This window comes from Amphiprion ocellaris, chromosome 2 (genome assembly GCF_022539595.1).
Source record: "Amphiprion ocellaris isolate individual 3 ecotype Okinawa chromosome 2, ASM2253959v1, whole genome shotgun sequence".
NCBI classification, from domain to species: Eukaryota; Metazoa; Chordata; class Actinopteri; family Pomacentridae; genus Amphiprion; species Amphiprion ocellaris.
Genome location: NC_072767.1, coordinates 41,333,946 through 41,350,635, shown reverse-complemented (window position 1 = coordinate 41,350,635; position 16,690 = coordinate 41,333,946). Strand labels below are relative to the sequence as shown.

At 38.8% G+C, this 16,690-nt stretch overlaps 1 protein-coding gene across 1 annotated transcript; it reads left to right on the top strand.

Moving 5' to 3' along the window:
- Positions 1-585: 585 nt before the first annotated feature.
- On the top strand, positions 586-16,635 carry LOC129350428 (vitamin D3 hydroxylase-associated protein-like). The gene is made up of 15 exons (XM_055016922.1): positions 586-989; positions 8,482-8,595; positions 8,851-8,991; positions 9,168-9,301; positions 9,814-10,020; positions 10,553-10,593; positions 10,670-10,794; positions 11,651-11,776; positions 11,871-11,968; positions 12,583-12,682; positions 12,843-12,886; positions 13,005-13,044; positions 13,127-13,235; positions 13,338-13,483; positions 15,318-16,635. Exons 1-15 carry the CDS (start codon positions 777-779, stop codon positions 15,438-15,440), a joined length of 1,761 nt encoding a protein of 586 aa, XP_054872897.1. The 5' UTR covers positions 586-776; the 3' UTR covers positions 15,441-16,635.
- Positions 16,636-16,690: the final 55 nt, after the last annotated feature.

The window sequence follows — 16,690 nt, the reverse complement described above, 5'->3', positions numbered from 1 at the left end:
TACAGCGTCCTGCAGTAACCATGACAACCACCTGGATCTACAACCAGAGTCTATGAGGCCATTTGTGCACGAGGCTATGATTGATTATGAGTGACTCTCTAAGCTTCTCTATGTTGTAATTAGTTAAAAGTTTATAAATATTGTACAATCAGAGGTTGGATGTTTTTGTCAAATTGAGATGAGTGTTTTTTTTCCTACATTAAAATATTTTTTTTTAAGTAGGAAACAATAGGTACAATAAGGCAAAAAATAATAATAAACATTTGATATAATGTATGTTCTGTAACTGAGTAACTCATTTTACAGTCTAGGGTGCCTTCGTGCAGATTATAGTCAAATAAAGTATAATTTGACTATAATTTATTAAGCAACAGAAAATCCCATCATAGATGATTTTTTAAAGATTTTTAAAACATTTTTTTGTTGTTTTTTTTTTTAGATCCCATCATAGATGATTTTCAAAAACATTTTTTAGTTGTTTTCTGTTTGTTTTTTTAAATCCCATCATAGATGAAGCAATCGCATTATTGATTTCCTGGTTGGTGATGATGGGACCTGATAAGCCCCGCCCAGGAAAAGCCTGTTCCGGCATATCCGGTGTCACCAGTTGACCTGAACGTCGGGTTATTTCAAACATCTGCGGACGACCAGAACAATGACAAGACGTCCTGAGTGTGATTAGCACACGGCTAATGACGGCCGTTGTTTCAGTACTTAGCAGCTCAGCAGCCTCCGTTAACTGACGTTAAATCCCGCCCGCAGCAGACAGAAGAGCCATGGAGGACGTTAAACGGTTTCTCAGGGAGGCGAAACTTGACTGCTGGACGGCGGCTCTACCGACTGTCGTCGCCGGTGTTGGAGCTCTGCTGGTGCTGGTGCGGACGGTTAGCAGCCACCGGGAGGCGAAGGAGAAGATCCGGAGAGCCAGAAACCGGAGGACCGAGAGCCTGCAGCAGGCAGAAGAGGCAGTGCTCCGGTACAAGCAGTCGGTAAGCACATATTGTTTCTTCGTTAACAGGTGTTTTGCCATAAAGTGACCGTCGGTGATATTTGAGAATAGGATAGAACTTTATTGTCATTGTACCAAGTACAGTGAAATTAAAAATGCACTCCAGTCACTGCATCATTCACATAGTAGCCTAACTAATATAAAACAGGGTGTAAAATAGCTGAAATAAATAATAGATACACTAGAATAAAGTAATGAAAACATCAAACCTCACACACACTAGTGTACATATTCACTTCCTGTCACAGTGTCATTATTGCGCTTATTCCACAGTTTAACAGAGCTGAGAGTGGGTTTTGCTGTTGGGTTAAAACTATTTTCGAGTCTGGATGTCTATGCTTTGATACACCTGGACCGTCTACCTGATGGCAAAGGTTCCAACAGGGAGTGACTGGGGGAAGTGTCTTTTATGATGTTCTGTGTAGACCTTCCAGTGTGAGTAAAAGACAGCCGATGATCTTTTGTGTTGTGTTTAAGACCCCCTGAAGCTGGTATACCACACACACACACACACACACACACACACACACACACACACACACACAGTATGTCAAAATGCTCTCAGTTGAGCACAGATAAAAGACACCAGCAGTCTGTGGCAGATGTTGTTTCTCCTGCAAGAACAAGCTGGATGAAACACAGTTTTTACGCCAGGGCCATAACTGCACTCAACTGACAAAAACTAGACACACACACAATTGTGCAATGACAGAAATGCAGTGATGACTTGTGGTGTGAATGTTGTGTGGTATGTTTCTTATGTTAGTTTTTTTTTTTTTTTTAATTGTTTTTTACTTATTTATTACGATGCTGGTACCTATCCACCTTAAGGATTGCACTTTTTAAAATTTCATTGTATTGGTACAATGACAATAAAGGAATTCTATTCTATTCTGAGCACCCTCAGGTGTGTTCACACCCCAGGTCTCCTCAACGTAAACTCTCAGAAAACGAAAATCCTCCACCCTTTCCACCCACTCCCTGCTGATCCTTAATGGTAAAATGTCCATTTTCTTTTTCCTGTGGTCTATAATCACCTCGTTGGTCTTTGAAGTGTTGAGAAACAGGTTATTCTCTCTCTCTGCACCTCATCCCTGCAGAGATGAGCCTCAATATTGCAGTGCCATCAGCAGACTTGATGATATTGTTGCTGTGGTGGGTGGGGGTGCAGCTGTGCATGTAGACTGCATCAATTATATTGTGATGGAAATATTATTAATGCATCAAAAATGGCTTCATTTCATTCAAGAGTCACATTTTAAAGATATAACCTGTTGGACAAAAGATTGAATAGTTCTACTTTATCTACAAAGCTATTCAATTAATCATAGTAAGTAGAGCCTCAACACAGAAATAAAACACCAAACACATGCAGCTGAAACATCAGAAAAAACACTATAAAATTGCCAATAATAATAATAATAATAATAATAATAATAATAATAATAATAATAATAATAATAATAATAATAATCTAGGGCTATTTCTGTTGTCCATTCTTTTCTGGATAATTCACTTAGTTTTTTGGTTTGTACATTCTCAGAATATCACTCAAAACACAATATGACATCCTCAAATGTCTTGTTTTGTCCGCAACCCAAAGACGATTCAGTTTACTGTCACTGAAAATCAGAGAAACTGTACAATTTTCTAATTTAATAAGTAAGCTGCAATAATAATGATAATTAAAAGGAAAGCAGAAAGGAAGTAGTTAAATCTTGTATTTCTGCCTTAATCCAACAAAACAACATCATCATCCCTGGCAGCTGTAATAATTGTCAGTTTTTACCAATAAAATAATAGAGCAAAGAAAGTTAGTAATAGCAATACCATTAACAATGAAAATAAAATAAGCAAAATAATGATAATAAAATCTAAAGCAGAGAGGAAGTAGTTAAATGACTTAAGAGGGGAAAAAAGTACACAGGAATGAGGTTGAGATGGGAAGCTGTCCAGATCATAGACTGTAAGAAGAAAGATTTAGAAGGCTGATAACAAAATGGGAGTGATCCCAGCAGCACTGATAAAAGAAAAGTGGGAGATAAATGGTTTACAAACTAGAAGAAATATAATCTCGCTTTCCGTCTCTCCAACACCTTATCTTTTTTAAGGGAATGCAGCCCAGTTCATAGGTGGATGTTCATCTTTTTAATTTAAGAAGAGTTTCAGATAAGATAAAAACTTCATTGATCTCCCATCAGGGAAATTCACATATTACAGCAGCTGGATGTAGAAAAGGCAGAAAGATGAATTACAGAAGTACAACAGGGCAAAGAAATAAAGACAAAATCAAGAGCTTTTGAAAACAAGACATGAATAAATAGCTCAAAAATCTTTCTTATGTGAGTTTTCATTTCAAACTATAGCCTACACTTTGGCTCAACTTGTTTGGAGTCATTCATTCATTTAACCTTTATGTAAACTAGTAAACCTCATTTACTATGTAGGTGAGTTGTTAAAAAAATAATGATGATGGCAAACAAATAAGAAACCTGGATAACAATAACATATTAAAAGGCAAAGTTATTCAAATAAATTTAGAAGAACACTAAAGGATTTAAGTTTCACAAACAAAGGAATCCGGTAAAACTAGAGCAGTTGCAAGTAAAACAGGATTAAGTTAAACACCTGAATTGTCCGAAGCATTTCTGGGGAGGTTCTGCAGGTTATTCCTGGTCAAACAAGAACACCAGCTGGGTAGTCTTTCCCTACTAGCTATACACGTAACCTGCCTCAGCCACTATGTGCTACAGTACCATACCCTGTTATTCAAGGTTATCTAAAAAACTGCATCTGCTGCAGAAAATTCTACCCTGTAAACCTCTGCTCCCTCACAAAAGCCTCCATTACTGCTATCTCCTTTAATCTTGGCCTTTGGAATTGCCATTTGGATGTAAACAAAACGGAATTAATCCAAACACTGGTTAATTTTTCAGATATTCCGGTACTAGCCCTGACTGAAACCCATGCTGCTGGACAGGGAGGTGGTACAGGAGTCATCATTTCCAAAAAATGGAAGTTCACTAAGCTCTCTCCACCAAATAACAACCCCTATTACACCCCTATATAAGCTATTGTCAAGATTCAAGACCTTTATTCATCATAAACACTATTATACATAGTATAATGCGCAGTGAACTGCACTGTGCACCTGTTCCAGACCGAAACAATAAGAATAAAGGCTAAAAACACACAATAACTAAATACATATATATATATATATATATATATATATATATATATATATATATATATATATATATATATATATATATATATATATATATATATATATATATATATATTATGGCATGCCGTTTAGGAAATTATATATATATATAAAATCTAGAATTCTGAATATATGGAATGAAAGTTTGAATATATTGAATGAAAGTCGGAATATATTGAATGAAAGTCAGAATATATTGAATGAAAGTTTGAATATATTGAATGAAAGTCGGAATATATGGAATGAAAGTCGGAATATATTGAATGAAAGTCGGAATATATTGAATGAAAGTCAGAATATATTGAATGAAAGTGTTCAGACTTTTTATAAAAGCACCCAAAAAGGTATTAGTTGTTAGTAATTGTTAGTAATTACTTTCTATATTCATAAACACAGTTAAAGTAAATGTTCTGTTTTGTGATTTTAGGATGGGCTGAAAGTTAACATATTGATCATGTTGTTGTCCACACAGTCTAAACAGATCTTACTTGATTTGGTCTGTTGAGAGGAGGACGGCATGGATGAGCTGCAGGATGGGATCAGTGAGCTGCAGAGTAGTGATCCTGGTAACTGGACCTCATCCTCCAAGGCCGACAACTAAATAAATGAATAAGAAATGTTGATGATAGCATCTGTAATTTAAAACCATTTTCTCCATTAACTGATTAATTATTGCTTTGTCCATACGATGTTAGAAAGTGTTACAAAAATACCTGTAATAATTTCTAACAGTGCTAAATGCCTTGCTTTGAGGCACAACTGAAAACCACCCAAAAAAAATCTGAGTAAAGGAAATCAATGCTTTGAATTTCCACATCTGCAAAGCTGAAACCTCAAGAACAATCAGCATTTTACCTTGAAATGATAAAAATAGCTGCACATTACCAGTACTCTTTACTTCATTGTGTTAAATTGATCAGTTGAATTAGTTTTAGACTTACATTAATGATAATGTTAGCAAACAGTTCATTGATTCTTCAAGAGAAATTTCAATGATTACCATATAGTTCAGTAATATAATTAATGGGCCGTTGTGTAACAACGTGGGAGGTTTTGAATACAGGTCTTGTTAGGAAATACTGCTGCTCCTTTTCTCAGGTTTTATAAGGAATTGTTTCATAATTGTTATCTTAGCGGCGGCTAAGTGGTTAGCAAACAACAGTTCAACGCCAACCTCTGATCACTGATGCTGTGTCCTACCACGTTAGCTGGTGTAGCCTTCATAATATTAATGTGGGACTACTGTAGCTGTGTATTCATAGCGGGCTAACAGCAGGGTGTTGGAGAAATAAAACTTACCAGGATCAGGATCGCTGGTCTGCATGGCAGACTCCTCATGCATCGCACTGCTTGAATGTCTTTGTATTTTAGGCTGATTACAAAATAAAACTCAATAAAACTCTCGTACGGGTGGGTGTCCTCCATTGTCGTTTCGCCATACCGACATGTCCCTTCCAGGGCTCGGTAGGTAAAAACTCGGAATATATTGAATGAAACTCTGAATATATTGAATGAAACTCTGAATATATTGAATGAAACTCAGAATATATGGAATGAAAGTCTGAATATATGGAATGAAAATCCGAATATATTGAATGAAACTCTGAATATATTGAATGAAACTCTGAATATATGGAATGAAAATCTGAATATATGGAATGAAAATCTGAATATATGGAATGAAAGTCGGAATATATGGAATGAAACTCGGAATATATGGAATGAAAGTATGAACATTATATATATTCCGACTTTCATTCCATATATTCCGACTTTCATTCCATATATTCCGACTTTCATTCCATATATTCCGACTTTCATTATATATATTCCGACTTTCATTCCATATATTCAGAATTTTTTATATATATATATAATTTCCTAAACGGCATGCCATAATATATATATATATATATATATATATATATATATATATATATGTGTGTGTGTGTGTGTGTGTATATGTATATATATATATATGTATATATATGTATGTGTATATATATAGAGAGAGAGAGAGAGAGAGAGAGAGAGAGAGAGAGAGAGAGAGAGAGAGAGAGAGAGAGAGAGAGAGAGAGAGAGAGAGAGAGAGAGAGAGAGAGAGAGAGAGAGAGAGAGAGAGAGAGAGAGAGAGAGAGAGAGAGAGAGAGAGAGAGAGAGAGAGAGAGAGAGAGAGAGAGAGAGAGAGAGAGAGAGAGAGAGAGAGAGAGAGAGAGAGAGAGAGACTATAGATAGATAGATAGACAGACTACAGATAGATGATAGATAGATAGACTACAGATAGATGGATAGATAGACTAGATAGATGGATAGATAGACTATAGATAGATAGATAATAAGCAAAATAAATAGAAATAAAAGTGTCAAGTAACATATATATATACAAGGCAAAGTGTAAACAGCATAGTGGATAGGATCTGCAGGTTGATTGTCTATTGAGTCTACGGTTTCAGGTTCAGGAGGTGGACAGCCTGTGGGAAGAAGCTCCTCCTCGTCCTCTCTGTGTTTGCCTTCAGGCAGCGCTAATGCCACCCTGGTGGCAGAAGAGAGAACAATCTGTGGCTGGGGTGGGTGGTCTTAAACCTGCAGGTTGGGGAGGGTGGTTCTGATGGTTCTCAGCCCAGCGGACCACCCTCCTCAGGGCCCAGAAGTCCTGCTGCTGCCCATCCAGGTGGTGATACTCCCATCCAGAACACTCTCAATGGTGCAGGTGTAGAAATTCCTGAGCACCTTGAGAGGGAGCTTAAGTCCCTCAGGCATGTGAGGTGGTAGAGATGGTGTCATATACCTCCCTTCAGGGTATCAACTGGGTAATTTTCTAGCTGAACTGGACATGTTACTCCCGGCCATTCAGGACTATGAAACACCACTTGTTGTCATGGGAGACATGAATATCCACACACACAAAGCCCAAGGAACTGACTTTCTGTCACTTACGGCATCATTCGACCTCAAGCAGGTCTCCACCCCTCCCACACACAAAACAGGAAACACACTTGATTTTCTGCCAAAATTACTCCACAACAAATCTGAGTGTCACTCCACTTCATCTGTCAGACCACTTTTTAATACAATTCACTTTCTCATTACTGGAAGTCTCTCCTGAGGTCTCGCCTGTTCGTACACAAATGATCTCCTTCCACCGAAAGGTGTGAGGTACCTCACACCTTTCTAATGAAGTCTTGGCCTCCATGCCTGATCATGACAAATTCTCCTCACTCCCGGTTGACGAGGCCACAGACAGTCAGTTCGTCACTAGCCTCTTCTCTGATCAGTCTCTGCCCCGTAACATCCAACTCTGCTCATATTCTATCACCCACATGTCACTCCGCTGTTCAGATCACTTCACTGGCTTCAAGTTGCTGCCTGCATAAAATTCAAATAATAACAGCTCCCTCCTACATGAACTCTCTCATTCAGGTCTATACGCTATCTCTGGCTCTCCACATTCACCAAAAGGCGCCTGATAAAACCACTACAACATGGCCCAGGGTCGAAAGCTAGACTCTTCTCCTCTGTGGTTCCGCGGTGGTGAAATGAGATACCAAACTCAATTTGATTGCAGACTCCCTCTCAGTCTTTAAGAAAAGACTAAAGACCCAGCTCTTCACTGAACACCTTTGCCCTTGGCAGACTGCAAAAAGCATCCATCCATTATCTATACACCACTTCATCCTCATTGGGGTCGTGGGGGGCTGGAGTCTATCCCAGCTGACTGAGGGTGAAGGCAGGGGACACCTGGACAGGTAACAGTCTGTCACGGCTAAATAGAGAGACACACAATCACACTCACATTCACACCTACAGACAATTTAGAGTTACCAGTTAACCTCAGCATGTTTTTAGACTGTGGGAGAAAGCCGGAATACCCGGAGAAATGCACATGGACAAAATGCAAACTCCATGCTCCATGCTTCTAGCTGCAAGGCGACAGTGCGAACCACTGATGCACTGTGCAGCCCCTGCAAAAAAAAAAAAAAATTCCTGTTACCTCCCGCACTGCCTATGGGCACCAAGATCCTGTTATCACACTCCAACTTTATGGCACTTCTCCAGGTTGTTTTCTCCTGACTAGATCCTCGCTTGTGTTGTATCTACTCTCAGATGACATCACTTTGGATAAAAGCATCTGCTCAATGAAAATATAGAATAATATCAGAATGTTTGTTGCATCCCAATATTTATCATTTTTCATGTGTCATTGAATGATTCTTTATGTACGTCAATGTCACTGCTCTTTTAGCATCCAACGACTGACTTGACTCCCATCCTGAAGCTGTCCCTGTCTGAGTTGACAAAGGAACTGCGTGGAGGCTCACTGAACCCTGAAGAAGCATTGTACGCTTTCATGGAAAAGGTTTAGTATCTAACATGCCAAACATATAGAAACTCCTGCATAGCTCTAATTACAACAAAATCAGGGCACACAGTCCTCCATTCAAAGTTGTTCCGCAAAAGTTGTTCCATTGCACCAAGTCCATATTTTTAAAACTCCAATCAGTTTTTCATGTTCTGCAAAATGATTTTTGAAACAAGCCTTTAAGAGTAAAGCTAGTAATATTACCCTGCTGTGCTGTTTTTTTTAATAAAAATTATTATTATTTTTCAACAGACTCTGGCTGTTCACAAAAAGCTGAACTGCTGCACCGAAATTTTGCTGGAGAGTCTTGACCAGCTGGAAACTGTTGGTTCCAACAAGGAAGGTCTTTTATATGGAGTTCCAGTTAGCATTAAGGATAATTGTGGCTATAAGGTATTTGTGCTTATGGAATGCCTCAATCATTATGAATGGTATTTACATTGAGAAGCTTTCCAAATATATATGAACTTCTATGATCCATTACATCTTGATGACATAGCTCAGGTTTCCATCTTTGACGTGTCTTTATCTAACACAAAGCTCTGCCTGTTTTCTTTTTCAAATTTAAGGGTCATGACTCAAGTTGTGGCGTACTCTTGCATCTGGAACAGCCTGTCCAGGAGGATGCTGTGCTTGTTCAAGTTCTGAAGAAACAAGGAGCTATTCCCTTTGTGAAAACCAACGTGCCCCAAGGCCTTTTATCGTAAATCATTTAAGATTTTACACAGTTAACATTGTTTTCAGACACTGCACAGAACTCTGTGCACTCATGCAATTACATGATATTGCAAAATGCAGTCCTACGTGTCTCAGTAGAGGGCAAGTGGAGTTCTCTTTTTGGTTCCTGAAGATGTTTCAGTTCTCAGTGTATTATTGGTGGTGAAACTGAGGAGGGATCTCCAGACTGTATTAATACCTGATAAGTGGTGTTGCAGACCCTCCTCCTGTGTTTACAGATACCAGTTCCAGTTTAACATCAATGACATCCTAAACTCCTCTCTGAAACCATCTACATTCTCTGTCCACAATGTGAACACTGCTGTCATTAAAGGACTGTCTCTTACCTTTTTGCCTTCTACTGAAGCACTAAGGATTACCATGACCTGGATGACTGAGAACCTACACAGATGTTGTTTTCCAGTAAAACTTTTACATGTGAGAAGGCTGTGGTTCTCATTACTTGTTTGTGTTTGTTTTTTCTTGCCTCATCTCCAGGTATGACTGCAGTAACCCTATGTACGGGCAGACAGTGAACCCCCACAACCTCCAGAAGACCTCTGGAGGTTCATCCGGTGGGGAGGGGGCTCTCATTGGGGGAGGAGGCTCCCTGCTTGGTATTGGCTCTGACATAGGAGGTAGCATCCGTATTCCTGCTTCATTCTGTGGGATCTGTGGTTTTAAGCCAACAGCGGGTCGCCTAAGGTAAGTCTGTAGCTCATTGTAGCTGCAAAATACAAAGAATTAGCATGCTGCTCAGTCTGTGTGTGTGAGACTCGGCCTGGAGTTTGTGATTCAAAGGAACATTTTTTAAATCTGCACGAGAGGAACAGTACCCTTCAAAAGGGAGAATAAACCCCATGACAGTGTTTGCAGGTTCCATATCCGATGCCCTGATGAATGGGGTATGGGCTAAAGTACAGGAGAGTGTCCTGATGGCTGTAGCAGACCAGCAGACTGAACTTTTACCACATATATGCTTATATTGATTTCTTTGTGAGCCGTATCATTTTATGTAATCATCCATAAGCAGTTTAAATGAGTGAAAATGTGTGTAATTCACAGACATTCTGTAAAAGTTGGCATATGTGGAACGATTTGTCATTTGTGTGTGAGCAAATGGATGAGTAGTAGTAAAACCACTAATGTTGCAGGTTCTTTTGTGTATGTGTACAGTCATATGCTTTACCTTTATCCTAGTTTGTTTACATCTTGTATTTCTTTGTCTGACTATCAGTTTACAGGGTGTGCGTTCAATTTGTCCAGGGCAAAAGTCAGGTATGAATATATAGACGTTTCCAAATTTCAGTACAGAATTTCATCATTCATTGATTCACTGATTTGTGTTTTTTAGTGCGGGGAAGTCCTGGACCTATAGCACGGGATGTGGATAGTCTTGCTCTGTGTATGCAGGCATTGCTCTGTGATCACATGTTTTCCTTGGACCCCACTGTTCCACCGTTACCTTTTAATATGCAGGTGTGTCTTCTATTGGATTCATATCTGGCACTTAATCTTTTTAATTTGTCGCTTACCTACAAGAACTGAAGTGTAAAAATGACACTTTGCTGTTTTCAAATGGAGTTATGTGACAAGAGTTAGTTTGGTAAATGTAGAACAGTACAGATGAAACAATCAAGACTGAATGTGTTCTCAGTTTGGTTTAGATATGCTGCTAGGCGGTTTTGTTCGCTATGAACGAAGCCAGGTTAGCTGTGTCCGTCTGTCTAAAGGTAAGCTAACAGGCTGCTAGCTTCAGCTACAGTTTTACCACTTCTGTCAATCCTCTCCTCTGTCTGCAAGAAGGTGAACAAGTGTCTTTGGCATGGATCAAATTATTACTCTAAGTGTTCGCTTCCAACTGTGGCTGTAAATTAGGGAAAGCCATTTCCAGTTTCACCATCACAATGCCCCATGTCCCACCAACTCTGAACCGTGACCTCAATCCAGGCAAGCATTTTAAGAGGCACTGGAACAGTGACATCGATACAAACCTTGTTTGCCAAGTTCAGTGTTCGTCTTCAGCCTACCTTAGCATGAGGTCTCTTCACATGTCTCTGTGTGCTGTATGGATGCACAGAATGCAAAAAAATGTTATGTAACAGATGCATCTCTTTCGGTCGCTGATTGATGATTAAAAGGTTATTGCCTGTTGAAGGCAAGTCACATATCGTATGGAAAATTGACCCTTTTCTTTATTTTAGCTGAACTGAACTCTTGAGATAAGATCGCAGCCTTCTGTGAACAAACATCTGTTAGTTATATACCAAAACAGAACCTGTTTATGTGCATTTCCACTCAGCCGTCTTACAAAGAGAGACTGTCTTGTCTTTAGATTTACCAGAGCAGTAAGCCTCTGAGGATTGGTTACCTAGAATGCGATGGCTTCCAGCAACCATCTCCAAGCATGGTCCGCAGCGTCAGAGAAGTCAAAGCTCTGCTGGAGCAAGCAGGGCACACTGTAAGGCAACACAACATACACACACAATATGATCACAGCTACATAAAATAGGTGACATGAACCATATTTTGTTTGTGTTTCTTTGTCTCTTTAGTTTGTGCCTTTTCAACCTCTGAGGATAAAAGAAGCTCTCTATGATCTCATTGTAAAAGGTATATTTGCAGATGGAGCTACCACCCTGAAACAAAACCTGTGAGTAACTCTTAATATGTCAATGATTGAGCAGTGAATTAATTAACAAATAATCTGGTATTTGTTCAGAACTAGTGTCAGATAAATACTAATGATTGCCTTTTCAGTGAGGTCTAGTGACTCAAGCTGATACTTTGTAATTGATCAATTGAATGTGATGGATAATCAAAAGGTTTCCACAGTGTTGTTCTGTCAGTTATTCAGCATCTGTGGTCCATACTGAAATGTCAACTATTAGATGGCTTTCCATTGGATGTGGTGGAGCATGTCGACTTCTGGAATTCATTTGAATCACTTTGGTTATCCAGTTTTGACACGGTGCCAGATAAAATGTTTTTGCTTTAGTTTATGATTAAATCATTGGAAATCTAAATGCATCATTGATTTCAGGCTGACGAGCAAAACAGCGAACATGTTACAAATACCTGCTAAACATCAACATGCTACCAGTGTCATTATGAACACGTTAATCATGTGCCTAAGTGCAGCCTCTCAGAGTTTCACTGTTAGCTTTGTGTAACTTTTGGAGACTTCTGTTGGGAAGTTTTTCTGAAATTCTTACAATAATCTTCAGAACAGTGTCTCTGAATGGATAATTCTGTTGTGTGTTTTAGGGCAGGGGGCCCTACAGATCCTACTATCAAACACCAGATTTTTCCCTACAATCTCCCTCTCTGGTTGAAAAGAATCCTGTCATTCCTCCTCAAGCCCTGGGTGAGTTCCCTCTATCTGTGACATGCTATGAGTAAATCCAAAGGAAATGTACTTCTTGAGTCTGACATTGATTTGAAAATGACTTTGGCAGTTGTTTTATAAAGCAGTTTCTTTGTCAGAATTATGTATAACATGTTGGTGCCACACTTTTCTTGTGCAGTTTCCTCGTACTTCTATCTCCTTGAGAGCTCTCTGTGGAGTTGGGTAAGAAAATATTTTTGGAGTTGGTCATTGATACTTGATGATTTGTTACATTTTCATATATTACACATGACTAGCAAGATGTCAAAACATACTGATTCTTTCTCTGCCTTGTTTTTAGATCTGTTCCAAAGCTGTGGAAGCAGCATGCTGCTGTTGAGGTACAGTTAGCTATTAATTACTGATGCTTGCATATGTATGAAAGCATTAAGGGGAGACTGGATTCCACTGTGTTCTCTTCAGGACTACATTAAAGACACAATTGCACATTGGAGGAGATGCAACATAGATGTGCTGCTGTGTCCTGTGATCGCACCAGCCTACAACTTATTGTACTGTGCCAAAAATTCCAGTAAGCCAATTCTGACAAAATATTGATGAGCACAGCAGTTTTATTGAGAAACAGCCTGGTGTAACACAGTGGATAATCTATTTGCATCTTCTATCCTTTCAGCTATTCTAAGTTACACAATGCTTTACAATCTCCTGAACTTTCCTGCTGGAGTAGTTCCTGTTACCACGGTGACAAAAGAAGATGAGGAGGAGCTCAAGCATTATGAGGGCATTTATCAGGATGTGTATGACAAACTCTTCAAAGAAGTAAGTAACACCTACCAGGGTGGGTTTCCTCATTGAATACAGGGTCCTGAAGAAAAACAAGACTGTCCAGTAATATACTCTTGCTGGCCAGTTCATTAGCTACATCCAGGAAACCTTACACAATTCAATATAACTGCACTGCAAAAAACTCTTCTTTCACAAGGTTTTTGTTGATGCTGTCTGGTGATAATTTGATTTCAGGTTTATAATTGTTCCTACTAGGCAGTGGTGGTAGTGTACTGAACCATATTGCATTCAAAAATGTTCCTCATGTTTTTCCCCCTCATGTATGTAAATGGAGTGGACAAAGTATTAGTAGCCCTTTAAAATGTAATGTAGTCTAGCACAGCATCACCAATCAGTATGTCCTCAATCAATAGAATCATCACCATGTTAACGTCAACAAAAACTGAAAATGTAGATGCTTCCTAAAGGTAGTATTTATTGCAGACTGGCTTAGTCTTCACAGTTGTACCTGATAAAGTGGCTGGTGAGTGTATGAATAGTACCTATACAAAGTATTCACTCCCTATGGAAGTTTTCCCCACTTTTATTGCTTTTTAAAAAGCTTTTTACAAGTTAGAATTCACGATTATGCGTCACACTATGATGCTGCCACCACCATGCTTCACAGTGAGGATAGTGTGACTAAACATATCGTCTAGTCTAATGGCCAAAAAGCTCAATTTTGGTCTCATCAGATCAAAAAAATCTTCTTCTAGTTGACTATAGTCTCGGCCCTGACTTCAGGTGAACTCTAGTCAAGATATATTATGAGCTTTTATCAACAGTGACTTTCTCTTGGGTGTCTTGGTGGCCTCCCTCATTAGTCTCTTTCTTATACAGTCATTCAGTTTTTGAGGACAACCTCCTCTAGCCAGTCTTGCTATTATCAATGCTATCCATATCTCTATTGTAGGGTCTCAACCATAATATTTAATTTCATTAACACATCTACACACGTAGTGGCATTAAACAGTCATAGGGGGCGCCAACGAGCTTTAAACATCTCAGCTTATGTACATATCATAGACTCTATATGAAGATCTTTATATACAGTCTACGATACATATACAGTATTAACATACCCTACTGGACCATATTAATGTTTTATTCCACTAGTATCACCTGTAATGTGTTACCGTAGACTGTACAACCTGTGTGTCACTTTCTATGTTTCATACAGACAGAAGAACAAAGAAAACAAACCAGCAACAAACAATTATTTGAATTATTAATTACTCTTGCTTAATCTATAAAATATTAGAAAATGATAACAAAATGCCAAAAACCATTTCAAATCGAGGATGGAAGCTTCACATTGCTTATTTTACATTTATTCACTTGGCAGATGCGACTGGTCAAAGCAACGTACAAGGAAGTGCATTTTTTTTTTCCAACCAGTGAATAAAGCTATATATATTTTTAATGGAAGTAAAATTTGCAAGCCCTTAAATTGTATTTAAGAAATATGTAAGACAAATTAAGGGTTTTTTTTCAGCTGCGTTGAGTGAATACAGCTGTAACTGGGTACACTTATGCACGGGCACATTTACAATGTTCAGGTCTTTGAACAGACATGTAAAAAACTCTCCCACAACTCCTACATAGAGACAGAGACTATATCATTTGTAGTCCATTTGCATCTCTCTGTGGTGATTTGTCATCTTTTGGCATTCAGCATCTCTTTGTGAGCATGCAGATATGCACATATGTGCCTGTATATCAGTCCAAACTTGTCAGGCCATCTTTAGTATTTCTAGTTCTACAGTTCGTTGGTAGGTGGAGGCAGATTGCCAGTCATTGACTGATGCGAGCCTGTGATTGTTTCCAGGCGGTGACTGGAGGCGAGGGTCTGCCGGTGGCGGTGCAGTGTGTTGCCCTGCCGTGGCAGGAGGAGCTCTGTCTGCGCTTCATGAAGGAGGTGGAACAACTGGTCAAACAGAGCAGAAAGTAAAGCTGCTGACTGTCCCTAACCCACAGGTGGAAATTAAAATCAAACTCAAGAGGCCTCAGGTTAACCTAGATTGCAGGCATTGTTCCTTGTTGCTGATACTCAGATTTTGTTCTTGTCCATGCGTTTTAACTCATTCACTGATGAACTTTGTAAAATTTGAATTCACTCAATATGTATCTGAAACCAAAAACCATGAATTTAGTAAACATTTTTGGATGGCTTCTTGACTGGCTATAATGCTACTGTGGTCATTTGTTAACTCAAGATTCATTTAGATTTGCCTGTGACACTATTTGGGGCTCTTTACACCTGTCATTTGGGGACAGGATTCGGGTGGGTAAGCGCTACAACCTTGTTCCATTTTTGTACCAAATTATTTCCATGGTGTCCAAGGTATGGAGCTCAGGTCCTCCATTTTACATACCATTTCCTTTCACTTTCTTCGTTTTTCCCCTGCTCCCCTTCAATCAATCCATATTATTCATCTGTAATTTAGTCCATAATTGTCACGTCTGGATTTAAACTTATTACTTGGAACGTTCAAGGGATTGGTCATGTGATAAAAAGGAAAAAGATTCTGACATTTGAAAAAACTGAAATCTGACAGCATTACTTCAAGAAACTAGGTTATCTGATACAGAACACCTAAAACTTAGGAGAGATTGGGTAGGTCAAGTTTATTTTTCCTCTTTTTCAAAAAATACATGGGTTACAGCAATCCTTATACACAAAAAATCTCCCTTTTGCTTTGGAACATGAGGAAAAAGACCCAGACAGCAGTTACATTTTGATCACAGGTTCAATTCTTAATCAACACGTTACGATTTGTGACGTGTACGCCCCCAACTGTGACACACAACTTTATATCACATATTATCTTCATGTTTAACCATCACCGTATAGGCCTTGGTATGTTGGCTGGGGATTTTAACTGTATCCAAATGCTTCCCTAGACAGGTCGTCCTCCACCAACATATTGCACCCACAATCATCCAAACTTCTCAACAATTTGTGTGTGGACGTTGGGTTAATAGATGTGTGGCATGAGATGAATCCAAAAGTGAGAGACTATGCATCTAATGGCATCCCCACAACTCATATTCTAGATTTGACTTTTTTTTTTATTCGTAAAAAGTTTTTACACTCTGTCCAAACCTGTCTAATAATAATAATGATCATAAAATTTATAAAGCGCTTTCAGACTCTATTGTGTTATCTGTCCATGCCGCTGTACATTTACAGATTGACCC

Bases quoted from the DNA above. Each gene is read 5' to 3' on its own strand.
- LOC129350428 (XM_055016922.1), top strand. From the start codon at position 777: ATGGAGGACGTTAAACGGTTTCTCAGGGAGGCGAAACTTGACTGCTGG. The intron at 13,045-13,126 runs GTACAGTTAGCT...TGTTCTCTTCAG, and splicing joins AGCAGCATGCTGCTGTTGAG to GACTACATTAAAGACACAAT. The intron at 13,236-13,337 runs GTAAGCCAATTC...CTATCCTTTCAG, and splicing joins GTACTGTGCCAAAAATTCCA to CTATTCTAAGTTACACAATG.